This window comes from Triticum dicoccoides, chromosome 2A, assembly GCF_002162155.2.
Source record: "Triticum dicoccoides isolate Atlit2015 ecotype Zavitan chromosome 2A, WEW_v2.0, whole genome shotgun sequence".
Lineage (NCBI taxonomy): Eukaryota > Viridiplantae > Streptophyta > Magnoliopsida > Poales > Poaceae > Triticum > Triticum dicoccoides.
In genome coordinates, this window is record NC_041382.1 from 584,170,111 (window position 1) to 584,187,511 (window position 17,401).

Here is a 17,401-nt window from a genome sequence, read left to right on the forward strand (position 1 = left end):
GATCTTTCACCCGGCACTCCCCTTCCTTCCCTCATGTTCCCCCGCTCGGGTTGACTAAATGGCAGCCTTGCGCTGCTTCCTGGCCTTTGCACGACGACGGTTTTAGTGTTTGGCGGTGCGGACACACTCGGGATCGTGCAAACCCTAGCTTGGTGATGGCGGGTGCCGTGTCTGCGTCTACGACATGGGAGGACAAGGAACTTGAGGACCTGATGAATGAACTAGGCATCATTGAGGAAGACATAGATGAGCTGGTGTACTCCATCTGTTCCGTAATGTAGTGCCTATAGATTTTTAGAAGAGTCAAACATTGCAAAATTTGACCAATTTCATAGAGAAAACTATTTGTATGTACAATATCAAATATATAACACATGAAACTACATCTTATAATGAATATGTTGATATATGTTTGGCATTCTATATGTAAATGTTTTTCTCCACAAACTTGATCAAAGTTTGTGAGATATGACTTTATAAAAAATCTATATCCACTATATTATGGAATGGAGAGAGTATGAGGACATTATGCCAGAACAAACCATGGAGGCACGTTAGCTTGCGATCGACAAGGTCCACACCAGCCGTGAGTATGGGGATTTCTGGTTTTCCAAGGATGTGAGGAATCGCACGGGATCTTGCACCAGCTGTCAATTTCTGATCACCCAGTAATAACCTTTACACCATGCATGCAATTTTCTTGCCTTGGAGATTAGGATAAAGTCATGGAAGGAGGCCCCTGGACTTTTCGAGGGCAGCCAGTGTTGTTAGCTCCCTATGATGGCCTTTACAAAGCTGTCTATGATTGATCTTAACACATTCAATATATGAATTCAGTTTCATGATCTTCGAACGATTTTGGCCCGTTGGTGAGACATGGATAAATATCACAAATTAAGTCTTAATACAGATAAAACTGTTTGGAAGGGGAAGGGAGGCTGCATTCAGTCGTTCGTCGTGTTACAATTGGTCATGAAGATTGTAGAATTAACACATTCATCTGAGTCCATCTTTACGACCGTACGTGCCCTTTCTTCCACCGCGCGTGTCACACCGCTTTCTTCCTGGCCTCCTTGGCACGGCCCATTTTGCGGATACCGAGGGACATGCCGAGGACGTACCCATCGACGAGGGGCTCGGGCACCACGGAGAAGAGGAACCACAGGAGGGCGTGCGGCCAGTAGGGCGCGCACCGAGGCTCGTACCCAATGTAGCGCACGGCGGCGCGGGCGTACGTCTCCGGCGACGGGGCGAACAGGGACGCCTGCCTGATCGAGGCCATCTTGGTCGCCACGTACATGGGTACCTGCCCAAATAAGAGAGATTCATTCAGTTTGACGAATGAGGTGACACTGATAAGTGCATAACTCCTGATTATTACTGCCTTGGACCAAACAGTAGGATTTGCGGCGAACTGACACTAATTGAGTGCTCCTACTGTTTCTACACGTCATGATTCCGGTTTCTTGTTATTTATTTATTTTTTTTAGTTGATTTCGGTTTCTAGTTGAACTAACTCGCGCCCATGCACCAGTACCTGTCTACTGTACGATCCAGTACAGGTCTACAACCATGTGAACTAGCTCGTGCCACAGTGAGAAAATCCATGCGTTCGTTGGGAGGGCCAGTAAAGACTTTTAACTGGTGGGGTGGTAGATCATAAAAATACCAAAATACTACTGTATCATTTGTATTTCTCTAAACATACAGGAACATCACTATGCCTGACATGCAAAATAACGGAGATAACTGAAATGCAACAGCCCTCTACAAGAGTGATTAACTAGCTAGTACCTGGCATTGCACATCGATGCCTTTGTTCTTGTACTCCACATATAGGCTTCGGGAGAATTGATCAGCATACCTGAGAAATTGGAAACACATTAGTTTCATTGCCGGTTCTCAGAAATAGTTGAGTTCCTATCACTGTGCCTGGCGAGTGGTATGTAACTTCTTCCGAGCACGCACGCGCACATACTTCTTGTGAGTTTGTATTTAGTTACAATCTATAGTCAACTTTCTTTTTTGTGGAGAGATCTATAGTCAACTTTTTGAAACAAATAAATGCATGTTGTATAATCTAGAGAAACCAGTGATCTGCAAACAAAAAATGTAGAGAAATGAAATATCATCTTTGTACCTATCCTAGTGTGTGCAATTTGTACCTTTACAGTTGCAAATGATGTAATCATTTTGGTATCACTGTGAAGAAATGAAAGACGGTGTGTTACCCATATGGCAAGGGTCTGCAGATTTAAGCAAGATCAAATTGCCATATTTCCTTTAAAATAAATTTGTTGTATAAATCGAGGGTATATATAGTTCACTCATCACTGCCCTCATTGGCATCGAAGTGCCAATGAATACTCAATTTCAGAATTTATCCATCTTTCTTACCCCTGAGGTGTGCTTTTTTTAGAACGAAAACAATAAATATGAGGAAATTCTGTATGTGTTTACATTATGCTTACAGAAAAGTTTGGAGATAAAATTGGTGAGATAGAATTTTTAGTTCTAAGAGAATTTGTGCAATTATTTCCAATATATGTTACATGGCCTCCGTGTCTAACCGTGGACTTGACATGTCAGGAGGGAGAAAAGTGGTTAATGGAACAAAATATGGAAAAAGATATATTGATATCGGTTAACACTCAGCTTACTTGTATGTGACACACTATCGTAGTACTGAACACATGTCAAGCAAATCAGATGAAACATGAAATATGCTATTGATTCAAATGAAATGTCGGTTCCTACTTACGTGTGATGTGATTTATGTTGATAACAAAAGAAGAAAATAAAACTAGAACGGGTGAACGACATCCTCCTCCTAACGGACTTTGTAATAAAAAAAATTGCGAATCACTTCGTAATGAAGGTTAAAATGCACTATTTTAAATTTCTGCATTCATATTTAACACCTATAGCAAGAATGAAACTAACTTCAAAAGTGGTTCAAGAGGAGAGGGCCGAGCAGTACTCACGCCTTGGTGGCGGCGTAGACGGTGTAGAGCGGGGTGGACGGCATGATGGAGGCGGCGCCGGACCCGATGTTCACCACGGCGCCGCGCTTGCGCTCCACCATCCCAGGGAGCACGGCGTGCGTCATCCGGGTGACGGCCTCCACGTTGAGGCGTATGAGGTTCCTCCTGAGCTCCTCGTCCACCTCGTGGAAGTAGCGCGCGTACGGGTAGCCGTGACCCGCGTTGTTGACGAGCACGCCGACGTCGAGCCCCCGGATGGACTCCGCCAGCGCGGCCACGCTGGCGGCGAGCCCGTCGGCGGCGAAGTCGATGACGAAGGTGCGCACCTCGGCGCCGGGGAACCTAGCGCTGACCTCCTTGGAGACCGTGGCGAGCTTGTCGGGGCTGCGGCCGACGAGGACGAGGCCGAGCCCGGCGGCGGCGAGTTCGAAGGCCAGCGCGCGGCCGATGCCGTCCGTGGCGCCCGTGACGACGGCCCATGCGCCGTAGCGGCGGCGCAGCGGCTTGGCGGGGCGGAGGAACGCCGCGTAGAGCCACAGCGCAAGGCGCGTCGCGGCGCGCGACGCGACGAGGAGGCCCACCGCCGCGAGCGCCTGCGCCCACGCCGGCTGCGCGCTTGCCCCGGCCATGCGATGGGAAGGAAGTGAGCGCGGCCGCTACACGGCGAGACTGTTGGGCAGTGGGGAGGTGTGTAGCTCAAGCTGGGCGATGGTGCGGTCGACGGCCATGCATATATAGCCCTGGGGAGAGGATGATGGTTGGCTGCTTGCTGTGGAGTTTCGTGGGGTCGAACGCTGTTAACTAATTAATTAACTGATTTTTTTTGTAAGCCGTTAACATAATATTGGAATCCTCGGAAAGGATGACGGAATACATGCAGGGATTTCAAAGGCAAAATCCCATTCCCAGCTGCAGAAGTGATCATCAGCACATTGTCGGATACATGCAGATGCAGGGACATCATGTCATGCTCCCCAGTTTTTTTTTCTTTTTTGCCATAATATTTCTAGGAAAATTTTATACTGTATTATTAAACGTTTGTTCCAACAATCCCTACGAGTGGTAACCGGTAGCACATTATCCATGTATCTAAGCAATCTCACATGCAATGCATGCAGGTTGTGTTGGCGTTGAAAGTTGACGAGGCTGAAGAGTAAATTGGGTAGTCAAAATCTCACGGATGGCAGGCGTAGTAGTTGAAGTTGATCGTGCCACACGAAAGACGCGGCATGCTCTTTGCGTGCTGACGCTCTTGTTGTCGGAACGAAACACATGCGTCTCCCCCCACCAACCAACCAAACCAGTACATAACCACCAAGCTATTATGAAAACATGTGCAGAGAATAATACAATGAAGGATATGCTTAACACTAGCATGCATAGCATATATGGTGAATGCACCTTCCTCCGATACATATGAGAAGTAAACAAAAATGTACTAGACACATTACAAAACTCTTCAAGGGTCTCACTCTTCGGATCGCATAAAAAGTCGTGAGATCTACACTATAGGTCCAAACACCGGAAGAATTTGTACTTTAATTTTGGCGAGCTCTGGAGCAAAGCTAAGCCCCGTTTCTAGAACCAAAGCTATCTTCCCGCGCTCTTCTGCTTGCCTTTCTTCGGGTCTTTCTTGGAACTAGTCGACGCACTGGCCTCTTCCTCCGCCTTTTGTTCAGCCTCCAGCACGGCCAGCTGAAAATGCACACAGAATGAGTTGACATATAAATTCATAAAACAAGATTGATCAGATATATTGGAATCCCTTCAGGCAAACTACTCTAGCATGAATAGAAAATACCTCATCAAGTATGGGTTTCAGTTCCTTGAATCGAGTTTCGGCAAGATCAAAACCATCCTTGCGGAGCTCCTGGCATCAGGCACGCAAAGATTAAATACAACATACAGCCTAGAATAGAATACTCGATAAGCAACGAAGGGCAACCTTTCCGGTGTGTTGAGTGTGCTCGTAGGCAGCCATTTGCCAGTACATATTTGTTCTCTTGTAGAAATCTCTCAGTGACTCTCCTGGCTAAAAAAACAAAAAGATGGGAATAAATAAATAATGATTTGGTTTTCAGTCTGCTGCAGGTAACAAGCAGCTGGCCAAAAATTGCTCCATGATAAACATCCGAAGGATGACTTCAGACACCACACACATAGCCAGGAACAGATCCACAAATAATAGAAGGAATAAATAATGCTAATCAATTGCAACATTACCGTTGGTGTCCTTTGAGAATCAGAAAGACCGAGGATGACCCTGATCTGTTCTATCCGGGCACGTTTCTCTTTTCTGCGCAATTTCTTACGTTCACCCTTCAGTAGAGCCACAGCACCGGACACAGCTACATTCTTCTCAGCTTCTTCATCGGACTACGCAGGAGGAATATAAATTAATAACCAAACAATATGAGTAAAAACACTGATCACAAAGGAAAAGAAAGATAAACATCAGCATAAATCTCAGAAAGTGAGAAACACCACCATGGGACTAACCATGCATACCTACTTTTATAACCTCCAAATAGGGAGTAGGGCATTTTGAAGGACGAGCTCCATGGAGCTCTTTAAAAAAAAAGATCTTCAAAAGATCATATTCTTAAGTTCCAAAAAAAATCTGGAAAAAATCATACACGTTCATATGGATGTGTTTTACATGTGTAAAGTCTGACGATGAAATACATCATGGTGAGAACAATACAAAAAAGACAAATTCATGCAATTTTTTAATAGTCAACAGTGCATGTACTGTTCACCATTTTCAAATCAGAACTCTGTCTTTTTTGTGTAGCTCTCACAATAACGTATATCATCTTCAAATTTTACACACATGTAGTATACATCCATATGAACGTGTGATTTTTTTAGAATTTTTCGAAACTTCAAAATTTTCAAAGTAAAGAGCTCCATGGAGCTCGTCCTCCATTTAGCATTTTTGTCAAATAGGTTAATTCATCACAAAAAACAGACTCTGGCGTTATCAGTGACTTACACTTTCTTGTCATTGTTGTACCAACCAAAAGTTACAACAATAAATAATTACAGAGAACTTGCAGCTCAAGTTGACAGCTCAGGCAAGCATGCCAAACTGCCAGAGGCATTTTGGGTAAGCCTGAGTGCAATAGTCAATACAAAATGAGCATTTTACCAACAGCCCAACTTTACTATAGCGTTCATGAATGACAACATATACCAACAAACTAAGACTGGGGCCTCTGTAGTTCCAAATATTTCTGCCACAAAATACTGTAATGTTGGATTTATGAAAAAATTCTCGCCTATGACGCTCTTAAAACATTGATTACTATCCCTCAAGTGGAAAGTGTTGGTGGAACGGTTTCTCACCGGCTCGTCTATCATGCAGAATTTTAGCCTAACGCATATACTAACGTGTATTCTTGAAACAAAACAGGCTGGACATTAGCAGCTCGTCTGGTTTCTGGCAACAATTGTTGAAAACATCAAACTAAAATATTTTACTTGTTTTAACAAAAAAAAAAGCCTTACAGGAAGTATATAGAACTGGCTAGAATCAGATTAATCAGTCACAGCCCACGTCAAACTTAGCGAGATTTTAAGAAGTACGAGTATGACTGTAAGCAGGGGAAACCAAGTGGGTAATACTGTTCTCCTGAACATGTGCACAATATGAACCTTAAATCCAACTGCATACCTCCTCCTCATCTTCATCTGTCTGCATAGCATCATCTGCACTATCATCTTCATCGTCCTCATCCTCATCCTCCTCATCGTCATCATCGGACATTTCTAACCATTCGGATTCAGATGACTGCACAAAAACAGAAAGCAAAGGTGAGTTCTGATATTTTTTGGGGAATAATTAGGAAACAACTAGCAGATAACTTGTTGGGTACTCCAATAAAAATGAACTATATAAGGGAAAGACAATCTTCGACTGACCGGTATGATACACTTCCACTCATCTAGTTTGCTAAGGTTAAGTGAATACAGATCATCAAGAGTAATTTCTCTATCTTTCACTTCCATCATTCCTCCATATAAGTATAGTGTATCTTTCCCTACAGCCATTGATGCATTGATACGACCAATGGGCTTAATTGCCTGTTATTACCAAAAAATAAGTGAGCAACGGAAGTGTCATTAGGATGTATAAACATCAAAGATGGTCTACGAAAATTGTCCAGCATGGATATAACCTCTGGGGTTGCTTCTTGTTCTGTTGAATCAGACATGACATCAGAGTTTTGGCTTGAGCCAACTTTATTTAAGGTTAGACTCTTGGTCAAGTGATTAGAAACTCCACCAACTTCAGATTGAACATCAGTAGCTTCTTCAGAGCAGTCCATGGTATCATCATCCTCATTACCAATATTACTTTCTGAATCATTTGCTGTTTCCTTTCTTTTGATATCCTTTGTCTGTGCATGGTAAACCACTGTCAGCATAGTGTTATAATAATAACTAAATAAGCATTCAAGACAGCTAAATTTGCCATTTGCTAGGCAGAGATACAAACATCACTACACATTTAAGTTCAAAATTTTACCCCATACCACAAAATTAGCTGTCTATCTCACAATTAATAAAAGACATTTCAGCAGATTAATTGGTACAGTAGCTTTGTGCCTGATTTCTTAAAAAATAAGCTCCTGCTTGTGCAAGGGTCTGGGGAAGGGTCCAACCACTTTGGTACGCAGCCTGATTTCTTACAGATTATCAATTATAAACAGGACATGGATGATCACGTGATCACATTAATTTGAGGAATCACCTTATTTTTAGCAGGCTTGTCTTTCCTGAGCTCTAAAGGATACCTGAGACATCCAAGGAAAGCAATATATTCAACACACAAACAGAATGCAAAAACTACAAGAAAGAACAAACTTTCACATCTAGGCTATATAATTTCCAGAATAGTTAAGCTATCTAGAATCTAGATAACCACAAGAAGATTAAAGGGAAAGTTCAATCCAAGACATGATAGTTTATTGCTTCAATTCAATGATACTAAAAGTTGGCCAGAGCAAAACATATGGTATGCCTGACTGTGGAATGTTGCTAACACTAACATATTTTGTTGCAGCAGCTACAGTAATTTGCCGGACCAAGCTGACACATCCGTTTTTCTTTTAAATACCCACAGTAGCTCAAATTAATTACTGACAAACAAGCAGGATTATGAATAACTTAATCTGAATTTATTCCACCAAGTGACTGTTGTTGCGGTCATTCTTCTTAAAGAATGCCACCAACCTTAATGACAGACAAATTTAAGCAGGGTCGTGACTAATTCAATTTGAATTTATTACAGAGTAACTGGTGTCACGGTCGTTCTTCTTAAAGAATGTTACCAAGGTGCTAGTGCCTGTCTGGCTGAGTTTTTTGCAGCTAATTTTATTTCCATTAAATATAAATAAAATAAATATTAAATTTGCACAAATGGTGCTAAAATAAAGCATACCAACGGTGATTATCCAACTGGAATCCATACAGCTCGTTCATGAACATGCTCATAAGGACATCAGCTACAAATAGAAATAAGGGAGTGAAATTAGCAGAGGTTTCACAGCAATTGAAATACCCCTTAGAGTTTGAAGACTTGAAGCAGCTCTTTGGTTCGTAAAAAAGAATAATCATCTTAATCACTAAAAAGATGAAACATAGCGCACATGATATTTCAAATATAAAATAGAAGAACCTAAGTAGGAAAGCATAGTGCAAGCAAAGTTTGGTTCAACTTACCTTCAACTTCCATATCTACTACACCGCCAAAAAGGACAGCCCTTTTCTTGTGAACACACATTGAAAACCCAGCTCTGGGGCCAGGTGGCATCCCAGTCTTCTTAACCTATCAAGGGTTCAAGTGGGAAACAAGTAAACATTGCAAGACATTCAGCAGGGATATGCAGGTCTGGAGTAAAAACTTTAAACATTGGCAAGATAAATCCTTGGACTTAAGTACATGGCCCCAGAGCTCAGAAATCCTTGGACTTAAGTACAGAACTCAGTAGATACCAAATTAAAGAGAAATGCAAGATTTGACCTTATTCCACTCCCAAGTACGAGGATCAAGAGACCACATATCTGCATGAACTGTTCCTTTTTCTGATGCATTTTTGTCAGAAGAAACTTCTTTAAAATATCCACCATACATATATATCTACAGAAAAACAACCATTAATAAACTTACATAGCTACATATTAAATAATAAAGGACTCGGCATAACAGGTCACCTATTGTCAGGTATCATTATGCCACACTTATTGAATGGTTATTGACACAAAAAATTAAAGGTTGCCAGAACTGATTAAACAGAGCAAAAAATTGATATTTGTTGAGCAAACACGTGCAATACATCAATCTATCACCATGTCATCATCATGAAGAATTATATTTCTTTCTTATGACGCCTTGTTACGGCAAAAACATCAGTTGCCACATAAAAAAATATCAATCATAACAAGAGCACTCCCAATAGCAAAATATGCGATACATTAATAACTGAAAAATTGTGATGGAGTTACATTAAACAGCATTTATGAAGTATCAGCATACTAACTATCGAGGTTAAAAAACAGAGGCTTGCCTGATCTTGGTAAACAACAAGCTGAAAGCCACTTCTTGGACTTGGCCACAAGCAACCAGGACGAGGCTTAATTTCCTCCCACTAAAACACCAACATTATCAGTAAGAATATTGAATTACATGGCTTTACCTGTTACTAATATATACTTTATGTTTCCAGCAGTACTGACGGAAAAACAACATGGTGTACTCACCTTGAAATTATCCAGATCAAAAACATGCAGATCATTGTAGTACCTGCAGAAGATATGATTATCAATTGAATCCATATCATATTAAGTCCTTGACAGTTCATAACATACTCTACGCCATGAGTTCTTTTTGTGTAACTAGGACATAACTCCTAATACTTCTATAAAAATATCATACATTATTAAATATTACTAAAATAACTTCACCACAAGCTAAACGTACTAACCTCACTTCCCTAAGAGTGTCATAGAAGCCACCAAATAGCACAATCTTGTGCTTGTAAAGGACCTGTGGAAAGAAACACATACCAGTTTACAAATGACTAAAGGAAGAAAAAAGAAAGGGATCAAATTTATATCATCGGCCAATTATATTAATTTACATATTTATTCAGATCACTCCATAGATAGCCTGATTCAATATCTCTTGTATTTAGGCACTAGGTTGTGCAAATATGGTTATTCAACAGAACTACCTAACATGATTGCATCACAACCACATGTTTCCTACAACTATGCTGCTAGCCTGGTGCTTATAATGCAGAAAAGATTAAGGAAAACAGGACCGTAATAGTTAACAAGTGGTTTCAACATAGAAGACACTAACCATTCTGTGTCCTGAACGTGCACTTGGACATCCCTTGGCAAGAATTTGTTCCCATTGATTTGTTTTGAGATCCAGTGTCCAGAAGTCCTGCAGTAGAAAACAAGCCACGGGATAAGAGATGTACCATATTTATGACGGCTAAACTTAAGATACATATTACAGACAGATAACCCCTGATGTTAAATCAGAAAGAAAGAAGCAAATCAGGAACAAAATAAATTGTACTCCCTCTGTAAAGAAATATAAGAGCGTTTAGATAACTAAAATAGTGATCTAAACGCTCTATATTTCTTTACGGAGGGAGTATCATCTATCATGTGTACACATCCAAATAAAAGACAGGCAGACCATGGTAAAGAGCCTTCTATTCCTTGATTTATAAATGGCAACAAACTCCCAGGCTTAATCTCTACAAATGACATCTCAACATATACTTTCATAGATATATCCCATATAGGATTAGCATCTCTCTTGGTTCAATTTTTTTTAAAACAAGCCAAATGTAATTTTTGTCTTCGGAGGCCGAAGCTGTCAGGACAGCTTATCATCACGGATATGTGAAATGCTTAATGCCAAGAAAAAATCCCCAGGCAGTTATGAGAAAATTTAGACTAAATACTTAGTCTTCTACCTTGTAATGATGAAAACGTTCTTGGTTTGGTGAAGTGAATTCCCCACCTGAAACATCAATAAAAAGAAAATTAAATCCAGTTGACTGAAATAGCACCTTTACTCATAGAATGTCCTCATGTGTGTAGAAGTTTTATTACCAAACATGTATATGTTATTCTTCCATGCAACTGTCTGGTGAGCACTTCGTGGAGGTGGACTGTTAGGACTAGATACCAACTTCCACTCATTTTTCTCTACATCGTAACGATAAAGATCACCATAAACAAAGGTCTGCAGAAACATATAGACAATATTCAGCACTACTGAAATTATTTGCCTTCAAGAGGGAACTTATTAAAATTATCAAGGAAAAACATTAAGCAACCATTGCATTACTACGGAAGCGCAATGACAGGAGATAAAATTTATAGAATATACAGGAATACCCATAAATGAAAGAGCATGGCGAAATTGGTGCAATATATTTATCATATTATTCATGTCACATGGGGCAAAATGTCCAGATTACAGAAGATATGTTCTCCACCTTGCTACCATTGTAGAACTCTCCACCATACAGAATTAGTTCTGTATCTTTCGATGGGTTTATGGTAAGCTGCATATGAGAAAGAATAATGTCAAAATTGGCAATTAAATCTCCATAAAATCTACTTGCTCGGCTGAAAAGTCATATACGTATCTTCTGTGTAGCATTGGTAATAATATAAGTAACACACAGATTAATTATTACTCCCTCCGTCCCATAATATAAGAACGTTTTTTAAGCTATGTTAGCTTGAAAAATGTTCTTATATTATGGGACAGAGGGAGTATATTTTAACAAAAAAAAACATGTCGAAAGCACTCCACAAAATGAAGAACTTTTATTTGGACATAGCTCAATCGTATAATGATAATCATTTGTTAAATAATTTCACTGAAAATTATCATTGCCTCATAGAGATTTTGCAGACCTTTTGCTCATATACAATGAGACTGAGTAATCTAACTTTTAAGCACCTAATTGAACACGACCATCACAAGATTCACAAGCATAGAAATTAATGTTACACGGTTCTTTTCAGCATATGGAATTATGGATAGACAAGATTCTTTCAGTAACTGTCATTATTTTTGAGTCTCTGCAAAGCCTCACCGAGCCATTGGACCGGGGAGATGGCGCAGGGACATTCTCCTCCACATGAACCTCCTTCTTCTTCGCTTCCTCCTTCTGTATGTTCTTCTGCAGTAAAGTAAAGCCCAACAGGGGGAAATAAGCAAAAGGGGATGAAGTACAGCAACGCGTATACTAAAGAAACGTTCCATAATTTCGATTAAAAAAGACTTCATTAGCAGATGCAGAGCAGCAGCTGAACAGAACGCAACAAGCAGCGGCAGCAGCAGAGTGAAGCACTGGAAAGCGAGCTCATCGAAGTAAACGAAGAGGTGAGGTGGAGAGGAAGAGGATACTGACGAGGATGGCGTCGATGTCGTCCTCCTCGCCGACCTTGCCGGCCTCGCGGCGGGCGCGCTTCTCCTCTCCCTTGGCCGTCTTACGCTCCGTCTTCTCCTTCCCCTTCCCCGGCTTCTTCTGCTTCTTCCCCATCTCTCCGGCTACTTCACTTCGCGGCGGAGGCGGGGCTAAGACCTCACTTCTCTGGCGCGGGGGCGGCGGCGGCGGCGGCGAGAGCTAAAACCTCACGGGGAGAAGGGGAGATGGGGGAGTGGAGCCGGCGCTCAAACTGGGCCTTTCTGGGCTAACTGCCTGTTTTTCGAGATTTTGGGCCCAGCAAGTCAGCACCGAAACGGAGGTCTTTGATGGGATTTGTGACCCAGCCACCCTCGAGGCTTCGGCAGTTCGGGAAGTAATGGCACTCGCAGAAGATCTCCATATACATGCACTACACGTTGCCACAGACTGTAAAAGCGTGGTGGAAGATATCAAGCAAAAAAACAGTCCAAATTATGGGGCTATTATCCGCGAGATAGTTGATTATTCTAGTAGTTTTCTTTCATGTAATTTTGTGCATGAGTTTAGGAGCTCGAACGTCGAGGCTCACAATCTAGTGAAGCATGTTTTGAGAATAGGGATCGGCCGCCATGTTTGGTTGGGCAACCCTGGTGACCTTCAGTTCGTCCCTGTAAACATTGTGACGGTTTGAATAAAAAGCTTCGTGGATTGTCTCAAAAAAAAAGTAAAGTAAAGAATCACTACAGGTACCTAATGAATCTCTCAACGAGAGATATCTGAGAATGCCCACAGATGTGGGCCTTTCAAAAAATGGCACTTTTAAATATTTGAAAGACAGAGTTTAGAAGAAGATTAAAGTCTGGTTCGAGAAGCTTTTATCTGCAGGAGGGAAGGAGGTGCTTATCAAATCGGTTGCACGGGCAATACCGGTCTATTCCATGGCATGTTTCACATTACCCCGGGGTCTTTGCGAGCATATAAATTCTTTTTATTCATGGCTTTTGGTGGGGGAGCAAACATGGTAAAAGAAAACCTCACTGGGTATCATGGCAAATCATGACAAGCCCCAAATATATGGGGGGTTTAGATTTCCGAGACCTAGAGCTTTTTAACTTGGCATTACTGGCCAAACAAGCATGGCGCCTGATCCAAGACCCATCATCATTGAGTGCTCGTTTACTCAAGGCTGCCTATTTCCCAAATAGCACTATCCTTGAAGCAGAACTTGGCGCCAATCCTTCCTAGGTATGGCGTGCACTCCTAGATGGTCGAGATGTGTTTAAGCAAGGCCTGATTCGTCGCATTGGAGACGGACAGACTACTAAGATTTGGGACTGTAATTGGATCCCGAGGGAACCACTGCTGCGGCCACTGTTACCCCTTATTCAAGACCCTCCACAAATGGTGTATGAACTGATAAATCACACTGAAGGTACATGGGACGTCAACTTGGTTTGCCAAGTATTTTTGCCGATGGATGCTGATGCGATCCTGAGCATTCCTACATGCCCTGCTGGAGTTACTGATTTTTGGGCATGGCATTTCGATCGCCGAGGGTTACTCACCGTCAGGTCGGCATACAGAATGTTGGTATACACCAAAATCAGAAGAGAAAACTGGCTTGAAGGTGTAGCGGGATCACCTTTCAATAAGAAAACAGAACAGGTTTGGATAAAGCTTTGGAAACTTTCCATACCATCAAAACTAAAGGTTTTTGTATAGCGTCTTGCACATCAGTCCATCCCCTCAGCGGACCTTTTACAGCATAGAAACATGGCAATGTCGAGCAGTTGCGCACTGTGTGGCTGCGAGGACTCTTGGCGGCATTCCTTGATCGGATGTACAATGCCTCAGTGTACCTGGGCACTGTCGGATGAGAATATTGTAGACCATATGATTGGATACACAGAACCAAATGCGAAGAACTGGCTATTCTTCATGCACGATACAGTACCTCATTTTGAGTTTACCAGGATGATCATCACACTATGGGCAATTTGGTCTGCTCGTCGGAAGGCCATCCATGAGAATATCTTCCAGAGCCCGGAACATATCCACCGTTTTGTCAATTCTTATATAGTTGAGCTGAACATGCTGGATAACGCCAAGAGCCACAAATTGAGGTTGATTCCTAAACCTGATGCAAGCAAGAGATGGTTGGCGCCGCAACCGGGTTACTCAAAGATAAACGTTGACGGAGCTTTCTCCCGTGGGGGCAAAACAACAGCGGCAGTGGCTTTCTGCTGAGATGCATCAGGCAGATACGTTGGAGCTTCAGCCCTCGTTCTGGGGAACATTAATGATCCAACCGTCATTGAAGCATTGGCTTGCAGGGAGGGCTTAGCCCTTACTGCTGACCTGAACCTTGCAAGCATTACTATTGCATCAGATTGCCAAACATTAGTGACTGACATTGATCAAGGTTCGAGTGCTACAAACGGTGTAATTGTGCGGGAGATACAAGGAAGGATGGGCCATTTTACCAGCTGTCTTATTATTCATGAACGGAGAAACTTCAATTTTGAAGCCCACGATTTAGCAAAACACGCTTCTTCTTTAGATTTTGGTCGTCATGTTTGGCTGGATCTCCCTTATGATCCTCTGAATGTACCTGTAAACATTACTGTTACTGTTTAATAAAGCGCGTGTTTTGCCTAAAAAAAGTAAAGTAAAGAAAACTCCGCTAAAAAAAGTAAAGAAAACGAAAACGAAACAGCCTAACCTCGCGACCCCTCAATCTCAATCAAAAAGAGAAAAACCTAACCTCGCGTCGGTTGCGAGGTCTCTACCGATCAACCTCGCCGAGGAAGGAGATGGAGATGGAGATCGATTCCGTGCAGGCCAGCGGGCGGCGATCGGCGGAGGAGCTGGATGAGGCCGACCCCTTCGTCGCGCGGAAGAAGATGAAGCATCCGGAGAAGGGGGTGGGGATTGGTTCCGTTCTGGGACGGCAACTCGCGGAGGAGTTGAGCGCAGTGGCGTAGCTAGGGGGTGGACAGGGTGGTCCATGGACCACCCTGGAATTTCCTCATAGCTTGTATATAGTGTAGTAAAAAAATATTTCTTTAAAAATAAATAAACTTATGTAAATATTTCTATTGATGGATCACCCTGATTTATTGGGCTGGCTACGCCACTGGTTGAGCGAGTTGCTGGAGGCCCTCTCGCTTGCTGCCCGGGCAGACCGTGAGAGCTGGAAGGGGGTTGATTGCGTCCGGTCACTGCGGCCGGTCGACATGGAGGAAGCCCTCGCCGTCGCTGACCGGAAGAAGGTGGGGAAGCCGGAGAAGGGGAAGGAGCTCGCGAGCTGGCAGCCGGCGGGGGAGTTGGAGGAGGCCCTCTCCGTCGCCGTCCAGAGCGGGCTGACGGCCGAGGAGGTGCGCAAGTTCCTCCGCGTCGCCGCCTGGTCAAATCTGACGGACTACGACGTCCGCTGTCTCGCCGTCGAGAGGGGCCTCAGGGACGAGGACGCCGTCTCACTTGCAGAGAGCTTCCTCACCATGTACAAGATCGTATTCTCCACTCTACACGCGCAGCTCCTCTCCTCGTTTGACAGACGGCGGTTTGATCCCGAGCTATGCCAATGGAAGACGTTTGGTCGCTTCGTCGACGAGAGGAAGAAAAGAGGCCCGGATGCGACCACCTTCCTTCTCTTCAAGATCAAGGCATCGGCCAGGAATGCCAAGGTGTCGTGGTGGCGGAAGGAGTACCCCCATTTCCCCCCGGAGCGGGCAGGGTACACCGGCGCTCTGCGCGTGGCCCGTCTCGTCGGCGGCAGAGAAGGGCCTCGTCTGGAGGAGGCGGGTGAGGACGGGCAACCGGGCGCCCTCTCATATGGTAGCGACTACTACAACTGTAGGTGGCTTGATCGCAGAGTGGGTGTCCTCGAGGACGGCTGGCTCAGCCCACTCAACGAGGTCGCCATCATCAGGAGGTTGCCCAAAGGCGAGGGGATCTATATCACGTCGTACGTGAATCGGCTTGGTGTTAAGCTTGATGAATTTCTGTTTGTGTTGCACTTGGCTTGGACAGTCGCCTTGAGCTTTACCGAGCGATGGTTCTGTGTCTCTTCCAAGTTCAGAGAGGAGAAGTTGTACGCTGTTCCTGGTGTTGATTTTCTGGATATTACCGTCCCTGTGAAGAACCTGATCAAGAAGCTTTACCAGATTTATGAGCAAGAGGAGCAAGCTAGGAAAATGATGCTTGAGCAACAAGATCCTCATGAGAGGCAGGAGGAGATGAGACCACTGCTAGAGGGGCAAGAGAGGAATAATCTGGAAGATATGCGTAGGAAAAGGGAGGAGAGCAAGAAACAGAAACTCCTACGCAAAGAAAAAAGGGAGGCGGCTCATCAGATGAAGATGGCAACAAGAATTGGGAAAGAACAGGGAAAGAATGAAGAATACGAGCAAGATTCTTTTTGCACTCCAATGCTTTTTTGTGTGGAAGAACCTGATTTGATGCAGCCAATGGATGAAGACATATGGCAAAGTGAGCAAAGCCCCAAGGAATAGCTTGAGGAGGGTATGAAGACCATATAAAAGAGAAGTTATCACACGAGTCTTATTTCTCCCATGCACTGTAATTTTTATCACTTGTTTTAGGTTATCAGAATCATGATTTTGAATCGGATCGGAGCTTCGATGGCAGGATCACAAATTGTAGAATCTTCACTATCAAGATCGTAAAAATGTAGATCCTACGAATCAGGATCGTAAAATCACACAAGTCAGTTTGGATTGTAAAGTCGTAGAACCGTACAAAAGAATCGCGATTTTGACAACCTTATGTCTATCAATTTCTATGAAACATATCTGAATAAAAGCCACACAATACTAACACTAACTCCGGCTTATATAGCTTAACTGACAGACAACATCCAGACAACACTAGCTCCAGCTTATTCCATTCACATAAAATACCTTGTCCAAATCGTCCCCAATCAAAAAAAAAATCCCCAAATCC

General features: G+C 43.0%; 2 protein-coding genes across 2 annotated transcripts; both read right to left on the minus strand.

Moving 5' to 3' along the window:
- Positions 1–832: 832 nt before the first annotated feature.
- On the minus strand, positions 833–3,613 carry LOC119359632 (very-long-chain 3-oxoacyl-CoA reductase 1-like). The gene is made up of 3 exons (XM_037625758.1): positions 2,985–3,613; positions 1,795–1,864; positions 833–1,306 (listed from the first exon to the last, which is right to left on the minus strand). Exons 1-3 carry the CDS (start codon positions 3,611–3,613, stop codon positions 1,049–1,051), a joined length of 957 nt encoding a protein of 318 aa, XP_037481655.1. The 3' UTR covers positions 833–1,048.
- A 679-nt stretch (positions 3,614–4,292) lies between these two features.
- LOC119355515 (kelch domain-containing protein 4-like) lies at positions 4,293–12,571 on the minus strand. The gene is made up of 20 exons (XM_037622329.1): positions 12,440–12,571; positions 12,122–12,208; positions 11,513–11,581; positions 11,124–11,256; positions 10,985–11,031; positions 10,354–10,440; positions 9,974–10,035; positions 9,750–9,792; positions 9,557–9,637; positions 9,013–9,129; positions 8,712–8,817; positions 8,431–8,494; positions 7,741–7,783; positions 7,166–7,387; positions 6,909–7,070; positions 6,661–6,777; positions 5,208–5,360; positions 4,930–5,016; positions 4,786–4,854; positions 4,293–4,679 (listed from the first exon to the last, which is right to left on the minus strand). Exons 1-20 carry the CDS (start codon positions 12,569–12,571, stop codon positions 4,575–4,577), a joined length of 1,986 nt encoding a protein of 661 aa, XP_037478226.1. The 3' UTR covers positions 4,293–4,574.
- Positions 12,572–17,401: the final 4,830 nt, after the last annotated feature.

What these genes read in the sequence shown, in the direction of transcription:
- LOC119359632 (XM_037625758.1), bottom strand. Translation starts at nt 3,613, where the DNA reads ATGGCCGGGGCAAGCGCGCAGCCGGCGTGGGCGCAGGCGCTCGCGGCG. An exon ending in GTCTACGCCGCCACCAAGGC is followed by an intron (nt 1,865 to 2,984) that starts GTGAGTACTGCT and finishes CCAATTTCTCAG; the next exon opens with GTATGCTGATCAATTCTCCC. An exon ending in GCATCGATGTGCAATGCCAG is followed by an intron (nt 1,307 to 1,794) that starts GTACTAGCTAGT and finishes TTATTTGGGCAG; the next exon opens with GTACCCATGTACGTGGCGAC.
- LOC119355515 (XM_037622329.1), bottom strand. Translation starts at nt 12,571, where the DNA reads ATGGGGAAGAAGCAGAAGAAGCCGGGGAAGGGGAAGGAGAAGACGGAG. An exon ending in ACGACATCGACGCCATCCTC is followed by an intron (nt 12,209 to 12,439) that starts GTCAGTATCCTC and finishes ACTTTACTGCAG; the next exon opens with AAGAACATACAGAAGGAGGA. An exon ending in TTGATCTGGATAATTTCAAG is followed by an intron (nt 9,638 to 9,749) that starts GTGAGTACACCA and finishes TTGGTGTTTTAG; the next exon opens with TGGGAGGAAATTAAGCCTCG.